The 24858-nt window shown below is 41.2% G+C and overlaps 1 protein-coding gene across 1 annotated transcript in view; it reads left to right on the top strand.

Annotated features, from left to right (window-relative positions):
• The first annotated feature begins 273 nt into the window (after positions 1–273).
• The window catches only part of CHPT1 (choline phosphotransferase 1), a 56647-nt gene continuing 32062 nt past the window's right edge, over positions 274–24858 (top strand). Inside the window, exons 1-3 of the mRNA XM_073620328.1 lie at positions 274–712; positions 13898–14045; positions 24222–24363. Of these exons, the coding sequence (XP_073476429.1) occupies positions 470–712; positions 13898–14045; positions 24222–24363 (533 nt within the window). The 5' untranslated portion in view covers positions 274–469. The remainder of the gene's footprint in view (positions 713–13897; positions 14046–24221; positions 24364–24858) is intronic.

The following is a 24858-nucleotide window of genomic DNA, read 5'->3' as shown; positions in this document are numbered from 1 at the left end:
GTGTTATGTACGGAGCACGCTGACCTCTCAGGGGGAGCGCTGTGTACGGAGCACGCTGACCCCTCAGGGGAGTGTTATGTACGGAGCACGCCGACCCCTCAGGGGAGTGTTATGTACGGAGCACGCCGACCCCTCAGGGGAGTGTTATGTACGGAGCACGCCGACCCCTCAGGGGGAGTGTTGTGTATGGGGTAGCGCTGTGTACGGAGCACACCAATCCCTGAGGAGGGGTCGGGGGATGCGCTGAGTACGGAGCACGCCGACTCCTGAGGAGGAGCGTTCTGTACGGAGTACGCCGACCCCTCAGGGGAGCCCTGTGTATGGGGTGGCGCTGTATGTGTGTTGTTGTCTCGGGCTGCCTCGGTCTTCCGGGATGAAGTTCCCTAGTCCGGCCCCCTGAACTTTAGGGCGGCGGAAGGGAGTTGCTTTCCCGGACGGACAGGAAGGAGAGCCGGGTGGGGAGAAGAGGATGGCGGGCGTCCTGTGTTTCCCGGAGCCCCTGAGTGCCCTGCAGCTGAAGCGGCTGGAGGAACACAAGTACAGCGCCCAGGGTCGCTCTCTGCTGGAGCCCCTCATGCAGGTCTATTGGAACTGGCTGGTGGAGAAGGTTCCCCTATGGGTGGCCCCCAACACTATCACCATGGTGGGGCTCATCATGAATGTACTGACCACCCTCATCATAACCTACTACTGCCCCACCGCCACCGAGGAGGTGAGTTGTCACCTGGGTGTAGTGGGCGTAGTGCCAGGCTGGCAGCTTCTTAGTTCTTCTATTATATTACAGTGCAGCAATCACTGCTCTATGGACTGTCCTCACCTACACATACAGGACTTTCTGATCACTTCCTTTGTCTTCCTATAGACACACTGACAGCCCTGATTACAGTCTGTGCATGATTCTTCTTATGGACTACACCGATCAGCCATACAATTATGACCACTGACAGGTTAGGTGAATAACACTGATTATCATGTGACAATGACACTTGAATATTGGTGAGATATATTAGGCTACAAGTGAGTCTAGGTTCACAATTGTGCCAGTCCTGCATGCCGCATTTGCATAGGCACCATTCATTTGAACAGGCTTGCTGTTCCTTGGGGGGATCGCCAACTTTTTTTTTTTAACCGCTTGACCTGCGGAAGATATAACCCCCCCTCCCCCCCATTTTTTGCAATACGGCCCTGTTTTACTTTAACTGACAATTGCGCGGTCATGCAACGCTGTACCCCAAAAAAAAATTTACATTTTCTTCCCCACAAATAAAGCTATATTTTCGGGGTATTTGATCACCTCTGCGGTTTTTATTTTTTGCGCTATGAACAAAAGACTGACAATTTAAAAAAAAAAAAAAAAAAAAAGTACTTTCTGCTATAAAACATATCCTATAAAAAAATATAAAAAATCAAATGTCTTCATCAGTTTAGGCCAATATGTATTCTGCTACATATTTTTGGTAAAAAAAAGTTGATCAATCATTCAGCCTGCTATAGAGCTGTCTATGGCCGACTTAAAGCGGAGTTCCACCCAAAACTGGAACTTCCGCTTTATGTGCAGGTGACCCCCTGACATGTCATTTTTTTTGGGGGGGGGGGGGAGTGGATAACCTCTGTTTAGAGGCTCCCACTTCCTCCCGGGGCTCAGCGGCGCCAGAAGGAAGTTCACCTCTCCCCCCTCCCTCCCTGCACGTCACAGGTCCCAGAAGATTGTCCGGCCATTCACAGCGCGCAGTACGGCTCGCGCATGTGCAGTGCGCGCTTGGCTGTGAAGCCACAGCCGGGCGTCCACAGTTAGAATGACGGCGCCTCGGAGAGGAGGGGGAGACGAGCGGGGCTTCCTGCACCCACATCGCTGGACCGTGGGACAGGTGAGTGCCTGATTATTAAAAGTCAGCAGCTACACTTTTTGTAGCTGCTGACTTTTAAATGGGTGGAACTCTGCTTTAAGGAAGGAAAACTTTTAAACCAAACACAGGGTCGTGAGTGGTCAGGGCTCCCTTTATGCACACGATGAGCGAATGTTTTTCTGTGTAGGCCAATCCAATAGAAGAGCTACTGTAGCTCATTTCTGAAAAAGTTCATGCTGGTTCCAATAGAAAGGTGTCATAGCACAAAGCACATCACAGTGTTTGCATATGGGGCTGCTTAGCCATAGACCAGTCAGGGTGCCAATGCTCACCTGTGTCCACAGCCAAAAGCACTTACAATGGGCACATAAGACCATGGGCCTTAAGAAAACATTTTGTCAGCCCTTCAGGGCTCCAAGTGCCCAATGTTGATACATACGTATCTTGTCCTTCGGCACATTTGATAACATTTTGTAGCAGAGCTCCCAGCAATGTTCTGATTGAACATTTCAGACTGCTCACTGTGATTTGTCATGCTGACCCCTAGTCACTACAGGACACAATAGTGACAAGGGGTCACCAGGGGGAACAGGTGGCAGTCACTGTTCCCTTTACTGGAGCATAAGATTCTGCTAAGTTTTAGCTAGTTTGGGAGAAATGGTGTTGGGATTAGGTGAGTGTACCAGCAAGGGATCTCTATTGTTATATGACCCAAAGAACACTTGATTTGTTACATTCTATTGAAGATGCTGCAAATTTTCATTGCGTGGAAATGCTTGTTTTCTTATACCTGTGGTTTTGTTGTCACCTTGGCCGTAGTTATTCTTGTGTGTTGGTGATGGGGACTTGCTTGGCCAGTCTTCATAGTCTGTTCAGCTCAATGTTTGTCTTGTTTGTTGTCACTTGCTAATGTGTCAATCTGCCAGCTCAGCATTTGGAAACCTCATGACACAACAGATCGTTTTTCAGGAAGAATCTCAGAAATTCTTTTCAGTCTATTTTTTTTGTGTCTTTGCACCATCATCTTCTTATAATAAGATCTATAGATTGCTGGTTTTAGTGACTTGTGAATTGATGAGCACCATTTTCAGTACAGAACCACGTTCCTATAATTTGGGGTAGGCAGCTTAGCTCATGCAACATGGTGTGAATAGAGTTAAAATCAATGATTGTATAACGCTGGCCATAGATAGAATTTTGAAAGCAAACTCCTGGGAAAAGTTTAAAAAAAAATTCATACGAAAATTCTAAGAACATTCAAATGTCAATCGAAAGATTTCAGTTCCGTTGTATGTGTAGGATTTAGCCATAGAATGTACCAACTTTCAGGCTGCATTCACACCTGAGCATTTTCAGCTCATAAAACACCTGAAAAACACACAACAAGCAAAATCCCATTTATTTCAATGGCACCTGTTCAAATCTGAGCGTTTTGTCACCTGAAGCAAAACGCCTGAAAAATGCCCTAAGCTCAAAAAAGAACATTAGCTTCTTTGAGGCAGATTACAGGCATTTTTTCTGCCTGTAAAATTGTGGCAAAAATGCGGCAAAATCGTGATATAATGACGCTGTATTGCACTTGTGACAGTATGTGAAAAAACCCAAATTATTTCATTTTTTATTTTCAAAAAATTGTGACAAAATTACAAAAAACTCACCATGCCTATGACTAAATACTTTGTTAACCTGTAAACTTCCCTAAAAGGGGTCATTTGAGGGGTATTTGTGCTGTCCTGTCATTTTAGGGCCTCAAGAAATGAAATAAGCCAGTGATGGCAAACCTTGGCACCCCAGATGTTTTGGAACTACATTTCCCATGATGCTCAACTACACTGCAGAGTGCATGAGCATCATGGGAAATGTAGTTCCAAAACATCTGGTGTGCCAAGGTTCACCATCACTGAGATAGGCCGTCGGTACATAAGGACTGATCAATGTTCAAATATACAGGTGCATCTCGTAAAATTAGAATATCATCAAAAAGTTAATTTTATTTCAGTAATTAAATTCAAAAAGTGAAACTCCTATATTTTATATAGATACGTTACACACAAAGTGATATATTTCAAGCATTTCTTTCTTTGAAATTTGATGTTTATGGCTTAGAGCTAGTGAAAACCCAAAATTCTGTATCTCAGAAAACTAGAATATTACATAAGACCAATAAAAAAAAGATTATTAATACAGAAATGTTGACTTTTTGAAAAGTATGTCCATGTACAGTATAGTATGCACTATACCAATACTTGATCGTGGATCCTTTTGCATGAATTACTGCATCAATTCGGCGTGGCATGGAGGCGATCAGCCTGTGGCACTGCTGAGGTGTTATAGAAGGCCAGGTTTCTTTGATAGTGTCCTTCAGCTTTTCACAATATCCCACAGATCCTCTATGGGGCTTAGGTCAGGCTTGTTTGGTGGCCATTCAACACAGTGATACCATGATCATTAAACCAGGTATTGATACTTTTGGCAGTGTGGGCAGGTGTCAAGTCCGGCTGGAAAATGAAATTGGCATCTCCATAAAGCTGGTCAGCAGAGGGAAGCATGAAGTGCTCTAGAATTTCCTGGTAGAAGGCTGCGCTGACTTTGGACTTGATAAAACACAGTGGACCAATACCAGCAAATGACATGGCTCCCCAAATCATCACTGATTGTGGAAAATTTTGCATTTCATTTGGAAATCAAGGTCCCAGAGTCTGGAGGAAGAGTGAAGAGTCACAGAAGCCAAGTTGCATGAGGTCCAGTGTGAAGTTTCCACAGTCAGTGATGTCATCTGCTGGTGTTGGTCCGCTGTGTTTTCTCAAGTCCAAAGTCAGTGCAGGCTTCTACCAGGGTATTCTAATCTAGAGCAATTCATGCTTCCCTCTGCTGACCAGCTTTACTCTGAGATACTGAATTTTGGGTTTTCACTAGCTGTATGCCATAGACATCAAATTTAAAAGCCAGACATTTTTTTGATGATATTCTATTTTTATGAGATGCACCTGTATATACCATAGTTTGTAGAATCTATAACTTTCACACAGACTAAATAATAAAAAATTGATTTGGGTTATTTTCACCAAAGAAATGTAGTAAATTACATTTTGGCGTCAATTTATGAAGAAAGATTATTTGCAAAAAATTAAAACGGAAACTTAGAACTTAAAACGGAAACTTTTTTCAAACATGTTGTTTTTTTTCCGTTTTATATAGCAATAAATAAAAAACCAGCAGTGATTAACCACATGCCGACCAGAGCACGACGATATACGTCGGCACAATGGCGCGGCTGGGCAAATGGGTGTACAGGTACGTCCCCTTTAAGATGCGGAATTGTGGGCGCCTGTGGCCGCGGGTCCCGTGGACTCGATGTCCGCTGGGTGCCTGCAATTGTGTCATGGAGCGGAAGAACGGGGAGATGCTTATGTAAACAAGTAATTTCCCCATTCTGCCTAGTGACATGACAGAGACCACTGCTCCCTGTCATCGGGAGCAGTGATTGCTGTCATGTGAGTAGTAGCCCATCCCCCCACAGTTAGAATCACTCCCTAGGACACACTTAACCCCTTGATCGCCCCTAGTGTTTAACCACTTCCCTGCCAGTGTCATTTACACAGTAATCAGTGCATTTTTATAGCACTGATCGCTGTATAAATGACAGTGGTCCCAAAATAGTGTCAAAAGTGTCCGCCATAATGTCGCAGTAACAATAAAAATCGCAGATCGCCGCCATTACTAATAAAAAAAAATTAATAATAAAAATGCCATAAAACTATTCCCTATTTTGTAGACGCTATAACTTTAGCGCATACCAATCCATATACGCTTATTGCGATTATTTACCAAAAATATGTAGAATACATATCGGCCTAAACTGAGGATATTTTTTTTTTTTTCTTTAATATATTTTCGTGGGATATTTATTATAGTAAAAAATATTGCTTTTTTTTCCAAATGTTTGCTCTTTTTTTGTTTATAGCGCAAAAAATAAAAACCGCAGAGGTGATCAAATACCATCAAAAGAAAGCTCTATTTGTGAGGAAAAAAAGGACATCAATTTTGTTTGGGTGCAACGTCGCACGACCGCGCAATTGTCAGTTAAAAGGACGCAGTGCCGAATCGCAAGAAGTGCTCTGGTCAGGAAGGGGGTAAATCCATCTGGGGCTGAAGTAGTTAAATACTACCAAAATAAATCTCTATTTGTGTGAAAAAAAATAATATTACCTTCATTTGGGTACCGTGCAATTACCAAGTAGTAATAGTAGTGCAGTGCTGAATAGCAAAAAAAAGGCCTGGTCGTGAAAGGGGTAAAACCTTTCAGAGCTCAAGTGGTTAAGAAATTAACCATTTTTTGGCTTCCATTTAAGGTTATGTTCAGGACAGTGACAGAATGAATCAATATGCCCACGATTACAGGTTTCAAAGGTTAGCTCAGTGGGAAGTGTAGCTGAGGCATGAGTTTGTAGTGCCCTTTGATGACTGGGTGAAGGGTCAATCCTCTTAAGCAAGCAAGAAGAGCCAGGTACAGATAATGAATGAATGCTACTACTGTTTTCCAAGGGTTTGCAGTTATGCTGAGGGCTCAGAGCTTGTTTAAAGTGGTAGTAAACCGCTGCAGAAAAAAACAAAACACTTGTAAGACAATGCAATAATGTGCTAGTATGTATCGCATACTAGCACATTATGAAATACTTACCTTAGAACGAAGCCCTTCCAGTGGCGCCCGCACACTGCTGAGAGGACTGACATCTTCCTCCGGCCTTTCTGCCGGGTTCGCAGCCTGCGGCACTGTGAGTGGCCGAAGCCGTGATGACGTCACTCACGTGCAGGAGCTTTGGGTTCCGGAAAGAAGCTCCGAAGGTCCAGCACAGTATGCCGGACCTTCAGAGCGCATGCGCCGATGACGTCAGCGGCTGCATGAAGGGTGAATATCTGCTAAACTGTGCACGTTTAGGAGATATTCATTTTACCTACAGGTAATCCTTATTATAGGCTTACCTATAGGTAAAAATAACAAAACGGGCTTTACTACCGCTTTGTGTGGACTTGTGCTTCCCCTGTGTAGAGTAAAGCAACAAGTTTACTTTAACCACTTAAGGACCGGAAGGATTTGCCCCCTCAATGACCAGGCCATTTTTTGCGATATGGCACTGCCTCGCTTTAACTGACAATTGTGCGGTCGTGCGATGTTGTACCCAAACAAAATGTATGTCCTTTTTTTCCCACAAATAGAGCTTTCTTTTGGTGGTATTTGATAACCTCTGCGGTCTTTATTTTTTGTGCTATAAACAAAAAAGATCAACAATTTTGAAAAAAAAAAACAATATTTTTTTTACTTTTTGCTATAATAAATATCCCAAAAAATAAATATAAAAAAAAACAAATTTCTTCCTCAGTTTAGGTCGATATGTATTTTTTCTACATATTTTTGGTAAAAAAAATCGCAAACGTTATAGCGTCTACAAAATAGGTGATATATTTATGGCATTTTTTATATATATATATTATTTTACTAGTTATGGTGGTCTGTGATTTTTAGTGGGACTGCGATATTGCGGCAGACAGATCAGATGCTTTTTTGAGACCATTTACATTTATACAGCAATCAGAGCAAAACATAGCCACTGATTACTGTATAAATGTCATTAGCAGGGAAGGAATTAATACTAGGTGGTGATCAAGGGGTTAAATGTGTGTCCTAGGGAGTGTTTCCAACTTTGGGGGGATGGCACTGCCTGGAGGAGGCGACCTATCAATGTTGATACCCAGTATGAACAGCAGATCTGTCTCCTCTCTCCTGACAGAACGGAGATTTGTTTGTTTACAATGACAGATCTCCGTTCTGCCTCTCTCAGGAGCAATCGCGGGTGCCCGACGGACATCACGGCCACCGGGCACGTGCATTGGCTCCGTTGTCGCGCCCCCCCCTAGTGGTCTTAAAGCAGCCGACATACAACTACAACGATTTGCCCAGGGGAGCCAACCTGCCGCAGTATAACTATAAGTGGTAAAGTAGTATTAATGCCTGGTTCACACTTGTGTGCGTTTTGCAGCCCATAAAAACGCATGTGTCATGAAAATACATTGACTCCAATAAAGCCATTCACATCTGCCCGCTGCATTGTTAGGCTGCATTCACACCTGGGCAGAGCGATTTTCAAGTTTTTTTTCTTTGAGAGTTTTGCAAGCATACTCAAGCACAAAAACTAAAACTAAAAACCTAATATTGCTCAACCATCCCTATTGACAAATAATTATTGTGTATGTGTAATATATATATTTATATATCTCAACTTGCTGGATTCCGAGTCATTCAAATATATATTTATCATCAAAAGTATTGCATCATATAAAATGGTACCACATAAGACAAACTACATTTATGTTAAAAACCTTTAGAATCCACCTCACATATCCAAACGGCTTGTGTATTTGACCTAACAGAATGCAAGAAAAAAATATTGAAAAATAGTAAAAAATACGGTGTGGTTCCCCTCTTATAGCCAAGTTCAAGTAAGGTAGTGGACAAGGGAAGGGGTATGTATAGTCCACAAATTACGTTATCAGGGATTTGTTCCAAGAGATACTCTTGTGGATCACCACAAATTGTAATAGATGGTATATATGTGCAATGTATACTTTGTTATATAAGAGTATATTCTCCAATAGCTGTTACCCGGAGGACCTTCCTCACACTGTACTAGATCCACCTGGTAGCATGTGGCAATAGTGGCCTGTTCATTGGCTCCATGTTGACAATTTTATATACATTTACCTGCATTTTTCTAGCCTATTGAAGTCTTTGGTAGCACATCAAAATGCATGTAAGAGGCACTAAAAAACACGTTTAAGAACAAAAACACACGGAAAAATGCATGACAGCGGAAGCAGAGAAATGTGAACTGAGCCCTAAAGGATAAGTTCACCTTTAAGTAACCTGTTACACCTGTATTCAGGGTGTAACATCTTACTAATGCAGCAGCCTTGCACCCCCTTGATCCTCCATTGATCTTCTCCCTGCATCCACTGTCACATTTTAAAAACAGTGCCGTGATGCGGGGCTCCGCCCATACAGCTGCATCATTCATTCGCAGAGTGTTATAATGAATACAAGACTTGTCAGCCCTTGCTGCAGATGGCTTGTAGTTCTCAATGAACTACCAGGGAGCTTATCAGCACTCTTATAGTTCACTGACACTTCCTGTAGCTGAGTATATGCAGCCCTGTGTAATCCCCTACTGAGATCAACCTTTTCCTTACTCCTGGCCGTGAAGGAGTCACTGGTAGTCAAGGGAAGGTATGTATTAGATGCTTTGTGGATGTGGTGGGGGTAATGGGCTTCAAGCTGAACTCCAGCCTTGCATTCAGTCTTGCACAGTTGTAGGGTAATCTTCTGTTCTGAAAGATATTTCACTGCATACTGTAAGCTTCTCACAGCATGCATTGGATTTTGATTCATTTATCACATGTAGGCATTATCTAGGGTGGTCTGCATGCAAATGCAGTCTGCATATGAACATCCATTGCTCCAGGCAGGCATCTACCCATTAAAGTGGATGTAAACCCGAAATTTTTTTTTTTATGTCATACTGTAGAGTATAAGATTTCCTATCATTTGAGCCCAGTCTTGCCACAAAGAGTTAATCCATCTCTGAGCAATCCTCTTTTAGACCCGGTTCACACACGGGCGGCACGACTTGCAGATCGCATCAGGTTACAAATAGGACAATTGCCTGCCCCTGGATCCAGCTACAGTGCCTTGAAAAAGTTTTCATACCCCTTTACATTTTCCACATTGTGTCATGTTACAACCAAAAACGTAAATGTATTTTATGTGATAGACCAACACAAAGTGGCACATTATTGTGAAATGGAAGGAAAATGATAAATGGTTTTCTAAATTTTTACAAATATTTGAAAAGTGTTGTGTGCATTTGTATTCAGCCCCCCTTTATTCTCATACCCCTAACTAAAATCTAGTGGAGCCATTTGCCTTTAAAAGTCACCTAATTAGTAAATAGAGTCCACCTGTGTGTAATTTAATCTCTTTATAAATACAGATGTTCTGTGAATCCCTCAGAGGTTTGTTAGAGAACTTTAGTGAACAAACGGCGGCATGAAAGCCAAAGAACACACCAGACAGGTCAGGGATAAAGTTGTGGAGAAGTTTTTAAAGCAGGGTTAAGTTATAAAAAAATATCCCACGCTTTGAACAGCTCACGGATCACTGTTCAATCCATCATCTGAAAATGGAAAGCATATAACACAACTGCAAACCTACCAAGACACGGCCCTCCAACTAAACTGACAGACTGGACAAGGAGAGCATTAATCAGAGAAGCAGCCAAGAGGCTCATGGTAACTCTGGAGGAGCTGCAGAGATCCACAGCTCAGGTGGTAGAATCTGTCCACAGGACAACTATTAGTTGTGCACTCCACAAATCTGGCCTTTATGGAAGAGTGGCAAAAAGCATTGTGGGGGACACCGCAAACATGTGGAAGAAGGAGCTCTGGTCAGATCTAAATTTAACTTTTTGGCCTAAAAGCAAAATGCTACGTGTGGCGGAAAACTAACACTGCATATCGCTGTGAACCGTGAAACATGGTGGTGGCAGCATCATGTTGTTGAGATGCTTTTCTTCAGCAGGGACAGGGAAGCTGGTCAGAGTTGATGGGAATATGGATGGAGCCAAATACAGGGCAATCTTAGAAGAAAACCTGTTATGCCCTGTACACACGGTCGGATTTTCCGACGGAAAATGTGTGATAGGACCTTGTTGTCAGAAATTCCGACCGTGTGTAGGCTCCATCACACATTTTCCATCGGATTTTCCGACACACAAAGTTGGAGAGCAGGATATAAAATTTTCCGACAACAAAATCTGTTGTCGGAAATTCCGATCATGTGTACACAAATCCGACGGACAAAGTGCTACGCATGCTCAGAATAAATAAAGAGATAAAAGCTATTGGCCACTGCCCCGTTTATAGTCCCGACGTAAGTGTTTTACATCACCGCGTTTAGAACGATCGGATTTTCCGACAACTTTGTGTGACCGTGTGTATGCAAGACAATTTGAGCCAACATCCGTCGGAAAAAATCCAGGATTTTGTTGTCGGAATGTCCGAACAAAGTCCGTCCGTGTGTACAGGGCATTAGAGTGCAAAATACCTGAGACGGGGTGGAGGTTTACATTACAGCAGGACAACGACCCTAAACATACAGCCAGAGCTACAATGGAATTGTTTACATAAAAGCATATTCATGTGTTAGAATGGCCCAGTCAAAGTCCAGACCTAAATCCAATTGAATCCAAATCTGTGGAAAGACTTAAAAATTGCTGTTCACAGCTTGAGCTATTTTGCAAAGAAGAATGGGCAAACATTTCACTCTCTATATGTGCAAAGCTGGTAGAGACATACCCAAAAAGACTTGCAGCTGTAATTGCAGTGAAAGGTGGTTCTACAAAGTATTGACTCAGGGGGGCTGAATACAAATGCGCGCCACACTTTTTAGATATTTATTTGTAAAAAATTTTGAAAACCATTTATCATTTTCCTTCCACTTCACAATTTAGTGCCACTTGTGTTGGTCTATCACATAAAATCCCAATAAAATACATTTACGTTTTTGGTTGTAAGTAACATGACAAAATGTGGAAAATTTCAAGGGGTGTGAATACTTTTTCAAAGCACTGTATGTCCTCACCCAAGCTGATTCTTCAGTCGGCTTTGGGTGCAGGTGCTGGAATCTTCACTAAGGGAAACCGGCAGTGAAGCCTTGCAGTTAGCTTCATGGCCGACTTCCAACTGCTTTGCGATTGGTCCTGCAGTGTTCAGAAGGCTGTGGGGGAGCGGATACCTGTCAAAATCAGGTAATCGCACCCTCCCCACCTCAAAAAAAAAATGATGTGCCAAATATAGGATGAGCGGAACTTCCCCTTTTGGGTGAAGTTTCGCTTTAATAAAACATGTACCTTTACCTTCTTAAATTTAGATGTGCTGGATTGGTAGTTTAACCTCCCCGTATGATTGTCAGATTTTTGCATCTCAAAGGGTACATTGTTTTGGATGGAAATTTGGTGTTTTATATTGTAGGCCTGTGAGTCTTAGGAATAACTCGCTTAAATCTGTCCAAACAAGAGTCTAGTAGACATCCCGATTATGATAAAGTTTGAAACACAAAATTATAAATTATAACAACTATAAATAATTATTAATAATAATAATAATAAATTTTATTCAATAATGTAATCAAATCAAAAACACTGAACTTTGCTCAGTCGTGGAATTGTCGCCACTTTCAGTGTCTGATGACAAATTTCCCCACTAATCACTATTGCTCAATTCTGCAAGTGTTCTAATTTTACTATTGCTGTTTTCTAGCTGATTTAAAACTACATTTGATGTAAAGGGATACTTTTTGGTTGCCATGGACAATCTCAAGTTTCCAGGCATAAAGGACAGTATATATAATATAAAACTGCACGCAGGGCACTGGACAAAGCTCTAGGGACAAAAGGGAAGTGAAATGATTTAATACAGTAATGTAATCTGTAAGATTACAGTGTATTATGTGTGTTATGTTTTTGTTTCGCTTTTTGAAATTCCTGCTGGCTCCAATTCCATGCGTCGCAATGCTCACAGGGAACGGGGCTCGGAACACAGAGCATCGGGCAGGGGATCCAGCGGAGAACACAGCAGGGGGACATCGTAGGATCCCGGGGACAAGGTAAGTAACCTCTACCAGGATACTGCGATGCAGCCCAGAGTGTTGCTCGGGGTTACCGCTTTTGGCACTGAAAATGAACCCCCGAGCCACACTCAGGATTCCTGCAAGGGAGGTTAATAACCTCATGCACACAGGATGTTTTGCAAACTTTCCTTGAAGCCTTTCCTTCTGGCAGCAGCATTTTGTAGAAAAAACAACTGACACTTGTAAAAGTGTGTCATTCTTTTAGGCACATTTAGAGGTGTCAAGCGTATGGTAGTTAATTCATTTAATTAGCCAGAGTAGTAATTTTTTCTGGCCATTGAAATGAATTACCGTATTTATCGGCGTATAACACAGGTCGGCGTGTAACTCGGACCCCAAGTTTAGGGAATTTTAGGGAAAAAAACTTTTAGGAGGGAAGTTTAAGGAAAAAACTTAATTTAAATGCCCATCAATGCAGCCTTGTCAGTGTCCATCTGCAGCCTTGTCATTGCAGCCTTGTCAGTGTCCATCTGCAGCCTTGTCAGTGTCCATCTGCAGCCTTGTCAGTGTCCATCTGCAGCCTTGTCAGTGTCCATCTGCAGCCTTGTCAGTGTCCATCTGCAGCCTTGTCAGTGTAGCTTTGTCAGTGTACCCTTGTCAGTGCAGCCTCGCAGTGTAGCCTTGTCAGTGTACCCTTGTCAGTGCAGCCTCGCAGTGTAGCCTTGTCATTGCAGCCGTTTCATTACAGTCTTCCAGTTTAAAAATGGCGCCGGGTCCTCTCACAGTCCCGAGTGGAGCCGAGAGTAGCCGAGTGTGCTCGTCTCCACTCACAGTCAGGCCCAGTCCCTGTGTTATGTCCGTCATAGGGCGGGACTGGGCGTGACTGTGAGCCGAGCCGAGCACACTCTGCTATGTATCTCGGCGGCTCGATCTTCCGCTCACAATCGGCGGGGGATCGGCATATAATACGCACCCATGATACGAACCCAGGAAAAAAGTGCGTGTTATACGCCGATAAATACGGTATTGCTCAAGCGCTAAACATGCCTAGCGTTAACACTCGTTTACAAGAGTGAAGCGTTTTTTCTGCCAAAACTCTGCTGCTCCTGGACGCACTGGCAGTGGTTTTTTTTTTGCCTCTAAAAGCTCCTGCCAATAAAAGCATCTAAAAGCCTATGTGTGCATGGACATATAGGCTAACATGCAGGGGAGTTTAGATGCAGGAAAGAAAAGCAGCTGTAAAAATATCCAGTGTGCATGAGGCCTAATTAAGGTGTCGGGTCTATTGCTAGTTTGAATTAGGTATTGTATTTAAAACTGCTTTTTCACTTCCATAATGTTTACTTTAACAGATTATTGCTTTTTACAGGCTCCGTCATGGGCATTTCTGCTTTGTGCCTTAGGTCTGTTTGTTTATCAGTCACTGGATGCCATTGATGGAAAACAAGCACGAAGAACAAACAGTAGCTCCCCATTAGGGGAACTTTTTGACCACGGCTGTGACTCTATATCTATAGGTAAGGTAATATTCTGCTGAAGTGGTTTTTGCATGCTGTGGTTTATTTATTAATTTTTATATTGTAACCCTTCCTTTATTTGATAAATATATTGTTAAATTGTGTAGATGCCACAGAATCTGCAGTTTACTAGCGGCTAAAACCAATGGTCACTACTCTGTGCTCCTACTCCTGAACTCTCTTCTGTCTTTGATATGGTTGACCGCAGCCCCAAAAAACTCCATGACTGTACTCTTCACTGGTTCTCATCTTACCTATCCCACCACACCTTCAGCATCACAATTCTACCTTCTCCTGTCATCTGTTCTTGACCCCCCTCCCCCTATTCTCGAACCTCCTTCCTGGGTCAGCTGATTGCCTCCCATGATTCTCAATACCATCTCTACGCTGATGACACCCAAATCTATCGCTCTACTCATTAGCTCACTTCATCAGTCTCCTCACGCATTGCTAATTTACTGACAGACATATCAGTCTGGATGTCACACCACTTTCTCAAATTCAACCTATCCCAAAACCAAGCTCATAATGTTTCCTCCCCCACGTGCCCCTTCCCCTCACTTCTCTGTCAAGATTAATGGCACAACTATCAACCTGCCCCCCACATGCCAAGGTGCTAGGTGTAATCCTGGCCTATGAACTCTTTTCGATTCCACATCCAATCACTCTCCAAAGCTTGTGGCCTTAGCCTCGACAACATCTGCCCCTTCCTAACCAACGACATCGCAAAACTTCTAATTCGCCCCCTGATTATCGCTCACCTTGACTACTGCAACTCCCTTTTCATCGGGTTATCCTTTCAATAGCCTGTCCCCCGGTCAGTCCATCATATATGTTCCTGCCAGACACCTCTACCTTTTCAACCTTTTAGTGTCTTCTATCCCTCTCTGCCAATTCCTCCACTGGCTTCTGCTTGCCCAACAAATGAATTACAAAATATTAACAACAACTTGCAAAGACATCCACAACTCTGCCCCCAGCTACATCACTAACCTAATCTCAAAATACCAACAAATTGTTCTCTTCATTACTCCCAAGACTTCCTGCTCTCTAGCTTCCTTGTCACCTCCCATGCCAGCCTCTAGGACTTCTCCCGAGCCTTTCCCATCCTCTGAAACTCTCTAGCCCAATCTGTCCTATCTCCTACCCTGTTCACCTTTAGGTAATCCCTGAAAACCCTTCTCTTCAGAGATGCCTATCCTGCCTGCACTTATCAACTGTGATTTGATCTTCTTCATCAGCAGATCCCCCACAGTTATTACCTTTTTTATCACTCGACCCTCTTTTAGATCAATGTTTCTCAACTCCAGTGCAACAGGTCATGTTTTCTGGATTTCCCTCAGATGAAACGGCTGTGGTAATTACTAAAGCAGTGAAACTGATCAAATCACCTGTGAAAAATAATGGAGAGCCTGAAAACATGACCTGTTTGGGGTGCTTGAGGACTGGAGTTGAGAAACATTGTTTTAGATTATAAACTCTAACAAACAGGGCACTTCCTTTCCTCCTGTACTGAATTGCATTGTAATGCCCCGGATTTTCCGATGGACAATGTCCGATCGGAGCGTGTTGTCGGAAATTCCGACCGTGTGTGGGCTCCATCGGACATTTTCCATCGGATTTTCCGACACACAAAGTTGGAGAGCAGGAGATAAAATTTTCCGACAACAAAATCCGTTGTCGGAAATTCCGATCGTGTGTACACAAATGCGACGGACAAAGTGCCAGGCATGCTCAGAATAAATAAAGAGATGAAAGCTATTGGCCACTGCCCCGTTTATAGTCCCGACGTACGTTTTTACGTCACCGCGTTCAGAACGATCGGATTTTCCGACAACTTTGTGCGACCGTGCGTAGGCAAAACAAGTTTGAGCCAACATCCGTCGGAAAAAATCCTAGGATTTTGTTGTCGGAATGTCCGAACAAAGTCCGACCGTGTGTACGCCCTATAACTGTACTGTCTGCCCTCATGTTGTAAAGCGCTGTGCAAACTGTTGGTGCAGTATAAATCCTGTATAATAATAATAGATGCAGGCAAGAGGTATATTTGATGCAAATACAATGCAGTAGAGTGTCAGATCTAATCTAATGCAGCAAACTCAAGCCAAAATGATTTTTGAGTGGCAAAGGGTTACAATCTTTGTCAACTATTTTTTGCTATTTGGGTAGTTTCCCCTGTTTATTTTATGGATGGCAGATAAAACAGGAAGGGAAAATTCCTACGCAAAGACACCGAGAGCACGGGGAATATATATATATATATAATTTTTTTTTTTTTTTTTTATTAGAGCTGCACGATTCTGGCCAAAGTTAGAATCACAATTTTTTGGCTTAGAATGAAAAGATCACAATTCTCGCGACGTAAGATCTTTCACATTATACAAAAAAATTGGGCCACTTTACTGGTTATTTATTTATTTTTTAAGTAATTTAAAAAAAAAAAAATTGCATTTGAAAGACCGCTGCCCAAATACAGTGTGACATAAAATATTACAACAACCACCATTTTATTCTCTAGGGTCTCTACTAAAACAATTATATATAATGTTTGGGGGTTCCAAGTAATTTTCTAGCAAAAAAAAAAATGTTTAGGGCATCATTCTCACGAGGATCCGCTGCCTCGGAGTCCACCAGCTCAGCGGGAGATCTCTCCGTTGATCTCCGCTGAGCCGGCGGATGACAGGTCTCTTTCTGCTCACTGAGTGGGGAGGGGCTTGTCGAGTGCCGCTAGTTACTATGGAGAGATCGGACGAAAATGGACAGCATGTCTGTTTTTATCAGATCTCACCCGATCCGATCCGCCAGGGACAGATGCGAATGTAGGGGCATCCGTCTGATTTTAGCGGATCGGACCGGGTCGGATCTCAGCAGACATGTCACCGCTGACATCCGTTGCTCCATAGACTAGCATGGAGCGCCCGTTCAGGTCCTCCGTCCGACAGTGTGAAAGGGGCCTAACTTGAAACCAACAAATGTCAGAAAAAGATTTAGTGTTTAAATGGTTAAACTTTCCTCACTTACACACAAAGTCTGTTCCATTGACAAAGTTTAGACTTAAGTTTCACTGCTAAAAAATGTCTTTTTTCTAGATCGCAACAGGGAAAAAAATCGCGATAACAATTCTCGATGATTAATCGTGCAGCGCTAATATATATATATATATATATATATATATAAGGGCTGAAACAACTAATCGATTAATCGACAACTAATCGATTATGAAATTAATCGATTACTATTTTCATAATCGATTAATCGGTTAGCCGATTAATTGGCCTGCATACAGAATGCATTCTTTGTTTACATATCAGGAAATACAGTGCAGCACACATACATCTCAGTACATCTTCCATACATGTCAGTAAGTGCCTGAGAACTTGTGAATGTATGAGGAGCAATGCCTCATGGGACATGTAGTCCCGGGCAGGAAGTGAGTGGTTCTAAAGGCAGAAGTTTTCTTTACCTTTCTATTGGGGCACTTTATACTGTACTTAACGCACAGCAAAAAGCAGTGTAGAAACAGATCAAAAGCAAACTGCATAGTTGTGTACCAAGCCTTATGCTGGCCACATGGATCAATTTTCAGATGAGAATATTCATATGAAAAATCTTTGTACATTTGCTGAATGAAAAAATGTTATTTGAAATTTTCACTTGTTTTTAACATTCTGTTTTAAAATGAATGTAATTTCTGAACGAAAACCACATACACTGTCTGAAAATTCCTTTGACCGAGAAGTTTTCCCATCACTGTGGTTGAAAACGAACGTCGATTTGACCCCACTAATGATTCGAAAATCAAACGAACGTTCTTAAAATTACATTTTTTTTTTTGAAGGAAGACATTGTTTTTGTATGGCCAGCATATTAGTTATTAGTTAGTTCTGTTTGAAAATCTGCAAAATAGTCTTTAACAGTCTTTTTTCTTTAAAAAAGATCTGAGTCTGATGATATTTACCAGATTCAACCTCTAATAGTATATACAGTATATCTCCTCTAATAGTATATACGGTATATCTCCTCTAATAGTATATACAGTATATCTCTCCTCTAATAGTATATACAGTATATCTCTCTTCTAATAGTATATACAGTATATCTCTTCTGTCTGTTATTCTCAGAGTGGATTAGATATTTTGTTCTCTAACTATATAGTTGGTTATTTATATTTACCACAGCATAGAGATATTTAAGAATAAATTGCCTTTTTTTTAAACTTTACATATTAACTAAATTATACACCACACTTTTCTTTAAGGTCATTAACCGATTAATCGATTAATCGAAACAACAATCGGCCAACTAATCGATTATGAAAATAATCGTTAGTTGCAGCCCTAATATATATAGATATAGATAGATAGATAGTTGTGCTCATAAGTTTGCATAATTTATGATTTCTTGCCCATTTTTAAGAGAATATGAATGATGACACAAAAACTTTTCTTTTACTCGTAGTTAGTGTTTGGCTGAAGCCATTTATTATCAATCAACGGTGTTTATTCTTTTTATATCATAATGGCAAGATAAACTACCCAAATGACCCTGATCAGTTTACATACCCCAGTTCTTAATACCGTGTGTTGCCCCCTTTAACATCAATGACAGCTTGAAGTCTTTTGTGGTATTTGTGGATGATTCTCTTTATCTTCTCAGATGGTAAAGATGCCCATTCCTCTTGGCAAAAATCCTCCAGTTCCTGTAAATTCTTGGGCTGTCTTGCATGAACTGCACGTTTTGAGATCTCCTCAGAGTGGCTCAATGATATTGAGGTCAGGAGACTGAGATGGCCACTCCAGAACCTTCACTATATTCTGCTGTAGCCAATGACATGTCGACTTGGACTTGTGTTTTGGATCATTGTCATGTTGGAATGTCCAAGTACGTCCCATGCGCAGCTTGCTGGCTTATAAATGCAAATGTTCCTCCAGTATTTTTTGATAACATACTGCATTCATCTTGCCAACAATTTTGACCAAATTTCCTGTGCCTTTGTAGCTCTCACACATCCCCAAAACATCAGTGATCCACCTCGGTACCTTTCATTATAGGCCTTGTTGACTCCTCTCCAAATGTAGCGTTTATGGATGTGGCCAAAAAGCTAAATTTTGGTCTCATTACTCCAAATGCCAGAAGGTTTGAGGCTTGTCTCTGTGCTGTTTGGCGTATTGTAAGCGGGATACTTTATGGCATTTGCGTAGTCATGGCGTTCTTCTGGGGACTCGACCATGCAGCCCATCTTTCTTCAAGTGCTTCCTTATTGTGCATCTTGAAACAGCCACACCACATGTTTTCAGAGAGTCCTGTATTTCACCTGAAGTTATTTGTGGGTTTTTCTTTGCATCCCGAACAATTTTCCTGGCAGTTGTGGCTGAAACATTAGTTGGTCTACCTGACCGTGGTTTGGTTTCAACAGAACCCCTCATTTTCCACTTCTTGATTAGAGTTTGAACACTGCTGATTGACATTCTCAAGTCCTTGGATATCTTTTTATATCCCTTTCCTGTTTTATACAGTTCAACTACCTTTTCCTGCAGATCCTTTGACAATTCTTTTTGCTTTCCCCATGAATCCAGAAACGTCAGTGCAGCACTGGATGAAAGATGCAAGGGTCTGTCAGGAGTCCAGAAACTTATCGACCTTTTATACACACACACTAATTACAAGCAAACAGATCACGGGTGAGGATGGTTACCTTTAATAGCCATTCAAACCCATTTGTGTCAACTTGTGGGCACGTTATCGGGCCAAAATCACCAGGGTATGTAAACTTTTGATCAGGGTCATTTGGGTAGTTTCTGTTGCCATTATGATTTAAAGAGTAACCACAGTTGAATGATAATAAATGGCTTCAGCCAAACACTACCCATGCCTTTAATTCAAACAAGGAAGACGCCACTCCAGGTGAGCAATCACTACAGTCCGGATGCGCTGGGTGCAAGCCACGGCTCGCCACAGATGATCAATAGAAAGAAACGGACGGCTGCACACCACAGGAACGTTCCTACAATTTTATTCCCAAAATAGCAAATGACAGCCAACAAAGACAGAGTGTCAGAACCCAGGAGGTGACCTGTGCGTTTCACACTGACCTCAGTGCTTCTTCAAACCTGTGGCACAACTGAACCACCGAGCATATAAAGGGTTCATCCCCCCATACAGGTGCGGGATAATGCAATCAGCTGTGCCGAATGTCTGACAAGGCAATCCTAATACACCTGCATAACCATACCTCTGTGTTACCATATGACAACATGGCATAGCATGTAAACTTCATACAAAACAAATATATAATATAAAAAATAAATATGTTAAAGTGTAAAGGAGAAAAACTTAAATGACAAATAGCATAATATTGAGAATAATATAAACTAACCCAAATATATGAATGAGAAGTATAAATAAATTACTAGAGAAATAGTGTCCTATATTGATAAAAAATGAAATATAACATTCCATATGCAAATAACCTAGCAATTCATATATAAAAAAAGAGGAAAAAAAAGGCACATCCAATAACATAAAATAATTGAATTAGTTTGATATTGTGGATGCACAAGAACAAAAAATCTCGAAATTTCTAGTTGAAATTCCTGTGTTCCTTTGTTTAAATCCAATAAGACTAAAAGGCAACATTTCTCTTGGCACACCACATGGTGACCCCAACCTATTGCGATAGAAAAATACTTCACAAAAAACATCCCCTAATTACAATACGAACAATGTCCACAGTCCCATCAACCCGCTATAATTATCAGTTAATTGTATACAGTGGTGTAGTGGGTAGCACTCTCGCCTAGCTGGTTCGAATCCCGACCACGACACTACCTGCCTGGAGTTTGCAGGTTCTCCCTGTGTCTGCGTGGGTTTCCTCCGGGTACTCCGGTTTCCTCCCACACTCCAAAGACATGCTGGTAGGTTAATTGGATCCTGTCTAAATTGGCCCTAGTATAGGTATGAATGTGAGTTAGGGACCTTAGATTGTAAGCTCCTTGAGGGTATAGGGACTGATGTGAATGTATAATATATATGTAAAGCGCTGCGTAAATTGACGGCGCTATATAAGTACCTGAAATAAATAAATAAAATAAAAATAAATATCATTGCCAATTTTAACCATTTAAGGAGCCTCTTTTTGAGATTTGTTGTTCACAAGTTAAAAAACGTTTTTTGGCTAGAAAATTGCTTAGAACCCCCAAACATTATACATTTTTTTTTCTAACACCCTAGAGAATAAAATGGCGGTCGTTGCAATACTTTGTCACACCGTCTTTGCGCAGTGGTCTTACAACTTTTTTTTGGGAGAAAATATACTTTTTTTTTAAATAAAAAAATAAGACAACAGTAAAGTTAGCCCATTTTTTTTTTTTTTTTATATTGTGAAAGATAATGTTACGCTGAGTAAATTTACCCAACATGTCATGCTTCAAAATTGTGCCCGCTTGTGGAATGGCAACAAACTTTTACCCTTAAAAATCTTCATAGGCGACGTTTAAAAAATTCTACAGGTTGCATGTTTTGCGTTACAGAGGAGATCTAGGTCTAAAATTATTGCTCTTGCTCTACCGATTGCGGCCATACCTGTGTGGTTTGAACACCGTTTTCATATGCGGGCGCTACTCACGTATGCGTTCGCTTCTGCTACCTTTTATTTTTACACTATCCTTTAAAAAAAAAAAAAAAATTGTCACTTTTATTCCTATTACAAGGAATGTAAACATCCCTTGTAATAGAAAAAAAGCATGACAGGACCTCTTAAATATGAGATCTGGGGTCAAAAAGACCTCAGATCTCATATTTACACTAAAATGCAATAAAAAAAAATGGCACTTTAAGAGCTATGGGCGGAAGTGACGTTTTGGCATCGCTTCTGCCCTACAATGGTATGGAGAAGAGTGGGGGCCATCTCCGCCTCTGCCGACGGCTCCGGTAAGCGGCCGAGGACTCCGGAGCGTGGCGAGAGGGGGGGCCCTCTCCCGCCGCTGATAAGTGATCTTGCAGCGAATTCGCCGCAGAGACCACCATTATCGGAAACCAAACCACCAACCGAAGAAGAGGATACCAGGGTTATGGCAGCTAGCTGCTGCCATAACAACAATATTACTCTTCAAAGTTAGGACGTATTTCGGTGTGTGGCGGCCTGGAAGTGGTTAAACATTAATGGATGAAGGAAGAGGGGAGAACATCATATGGACCAACAAATGGGGAGAAACATAACATCTCTAGCCAAAGCGGGTCCACAACAAAATGGCAAGTATCTAATCATAATAGTGGCTAACATCCCACTCAAAGCTGAGACCTGAAGGAATGCGAGTCTGGAGCCTGTGTATCAGAACATCTCCCTTCCACATAACATCCCTTTTTGGTGCACACACTTTTTCTATAACTTGCACTTTCATAGCCTTGATGTTACCATCATGGCACTCTCTAAAGTGCTTGGCTATGTTGCTTCCCTTATTTCTGACTACACTGTATACATGTTCGTAGAAACAGTTTTGCAGACGTCTCGTAGTCCTACCAATATAGCAAATGTCACAAGTAACTAGATATACTACATAACTTGTGTTACAATTATAAAAGGACCTGATTTCATATTCCCTCTGGTTGGATGACGCCCTAAAAATATTTCCACCCAGAACGTGGCCACAGCAGGGACACCCTGACGACCCACATTTGAAATACTAAACTAACCATGCGTGAAAGAAAAGTTTTTGTGTTCATATTCTCTGAATAATGGCCAAGAAATCATAAATTCTGCCAGGGTATGTAAACTTATGAGCACAACTGTGTGTGTGTGTGTATATCATATACAGTAAAACCTTGGTTTGAGAGTAACTTGGTTTGAGAGCGTTTTGCAAGACAAGCAAAATGTTTTAATAAATTTTGCCTTGATATACAAGCAATGTCTTGATATAAGAGTAGTATCATGTCAATACTGGAGTATAAAAAAGAAGAGAGGAGCCTCTAAGTGTAGCAATATGGTTACATTTAATGAAGGTACAACATTTAGCAACTTATTGCTACACTTAGAGGTGCCCCTGTTCTCGTTTATACCCTGTAAAAAAAATGCTTTGATATACAAGTGCTTTGGATTACAAGCATGTTTCTGGAACGAATTATGCTCGCAAACCAAGGTTTTACTGTGTGTATCTATCTATAGATATATATCTCTATAGATAGATATAGATATATATCTATCTATAGAGATATATATATATATAATCTCTATCTATCTATCTATCTATCTATCTATCTATCTATCTATCTATCTATCTATCTATCTATCTATCTATCTATCTATCTATCTATCTATATATATATATATATATATATATATATTAATACTTTTAAATTTTTTTTGAATGGACGCACTAACATAGCAGAATGAATTTTGCAATATGAACCTGAATTCCAGGTATGAACTTAATTGCATACTTGCATTGTTCTAGCTTGAACCAATGTAGTTATGCATATTTCATACCTGAGTGACTGATGTGAAAGCTGACAATCCACTGTACTAGTCATAGATATTAAAGTGATTGCCACAATCTCCTGTGCCCGCCCCACTGTATACTGACCACAGAGGGTTGCTTGCTTGGCACCACAGAATGCCTTGTATTTTCTTAAAGAATACAAGGTATTCTCTTATCGGAAGAGAGAGAGATTGTGAAGTTACTGCCCCTCCTTTCCACCTGGTCCAATCCATTTGTTAAAAGAATACAAGGCATTCTATTAATAGTGGTAGTGCCAAGCAAGCCACCCGCAGTGGTGTACAGAAAGGAAGTTGCAGGCACAGATTGCAGCGATCACTCTTCTTCCACCGACTACTACAGTGATTGTCAACTTCCGCAGTTGTCCCTCAGATATGAGATTGTAACTATGCAATAAAAATTATACTTGGAATTCAGCTTTAAGTTACATATATTTAGATAATCGCTTTTGTTTAAATACCATTTTAAAAAGAATTGCAGTAATCCTTGGCATCCGATCAGAATTCACAGTTTTGGGCTGTTGGTAGGCTGCGCTGGACGTTTTGTACAACTATTTATCAGAAAGTATGTTGATTGTATCATTATATAATGAATCACAAAGATTCCCACTTGAAGTTTCATATTTGGGTCTGTCATGTGTTTGCGGTTGTTACTTGATATAACAACTTTTCCTTTTTCTATGCAGTGTTTGTTGCGGTGGGAACAATTGCTGCAGGACGGCTTGGAACAATGCCCAGCTGGATGTTTTTTTGCTGCTTTATCAGCATGTTCATGTTTTTTTGTGCCCAGTGGCAGACCTATGTATCGGGTACTCTGAGATTTGGAGTGTAAGTTGTTTTTGTATTTTCATCCTCTTGTACAGTGCCTAATGTCCATTGCGTGGCAATAAAAATGTAAGAATTGGTTACCTACTGTGTTTAAAAGATAACATAAAAGAAAAATATAATGAATCCACTTTGTAAGAATTACTTACATATGGTGCCTGACCTACTTATATTGCATGTATATAACCAGTTATTATTACTGTATCTTTAAGAGCAAAGGCCTTATTTACATGAATATCATTAGAAAGGATAGAGGCAGAACAGCACAGCACATAATTTCCACAAAATTCATGAAACCATTGCCACTGACTGGCTACTGGTTATAAAACCAAACAACAATTAGTAATGCTTAAAGCTAAACTGCTTGTTTCTGTCTAGGGGTTCAGAGAGCTGAGATATACTCACCTAATCCTCCGATCCCCCCAGTGCAAGACCAGTCCCTTCGGCTCCGCCCCTCCCCCCCCCCCCTTGTAGTCCAAGGGTTTTTATGCGGTGGAC

The sequence above is a fragment of the Aquarana catesbeiana genome, linkage group LG03 (assembly GCF_042186555.1).
Source record: "Aquarana catesbeiana isolate 2022-GZ linkage group LG03, ASM4218655v1, whole genome shotgun sequence".
NCBI lineage: Eukaryota > Metazoa > Chordata > Amphibia > Anura > Ranidae > Aquarana > Aquarana catesbeiana.
The sequence above is the reverse complement of the archived record's forward strand: the minus strand, read 5'-3'. Positions and strand labels throughout refer to the sequence as shown.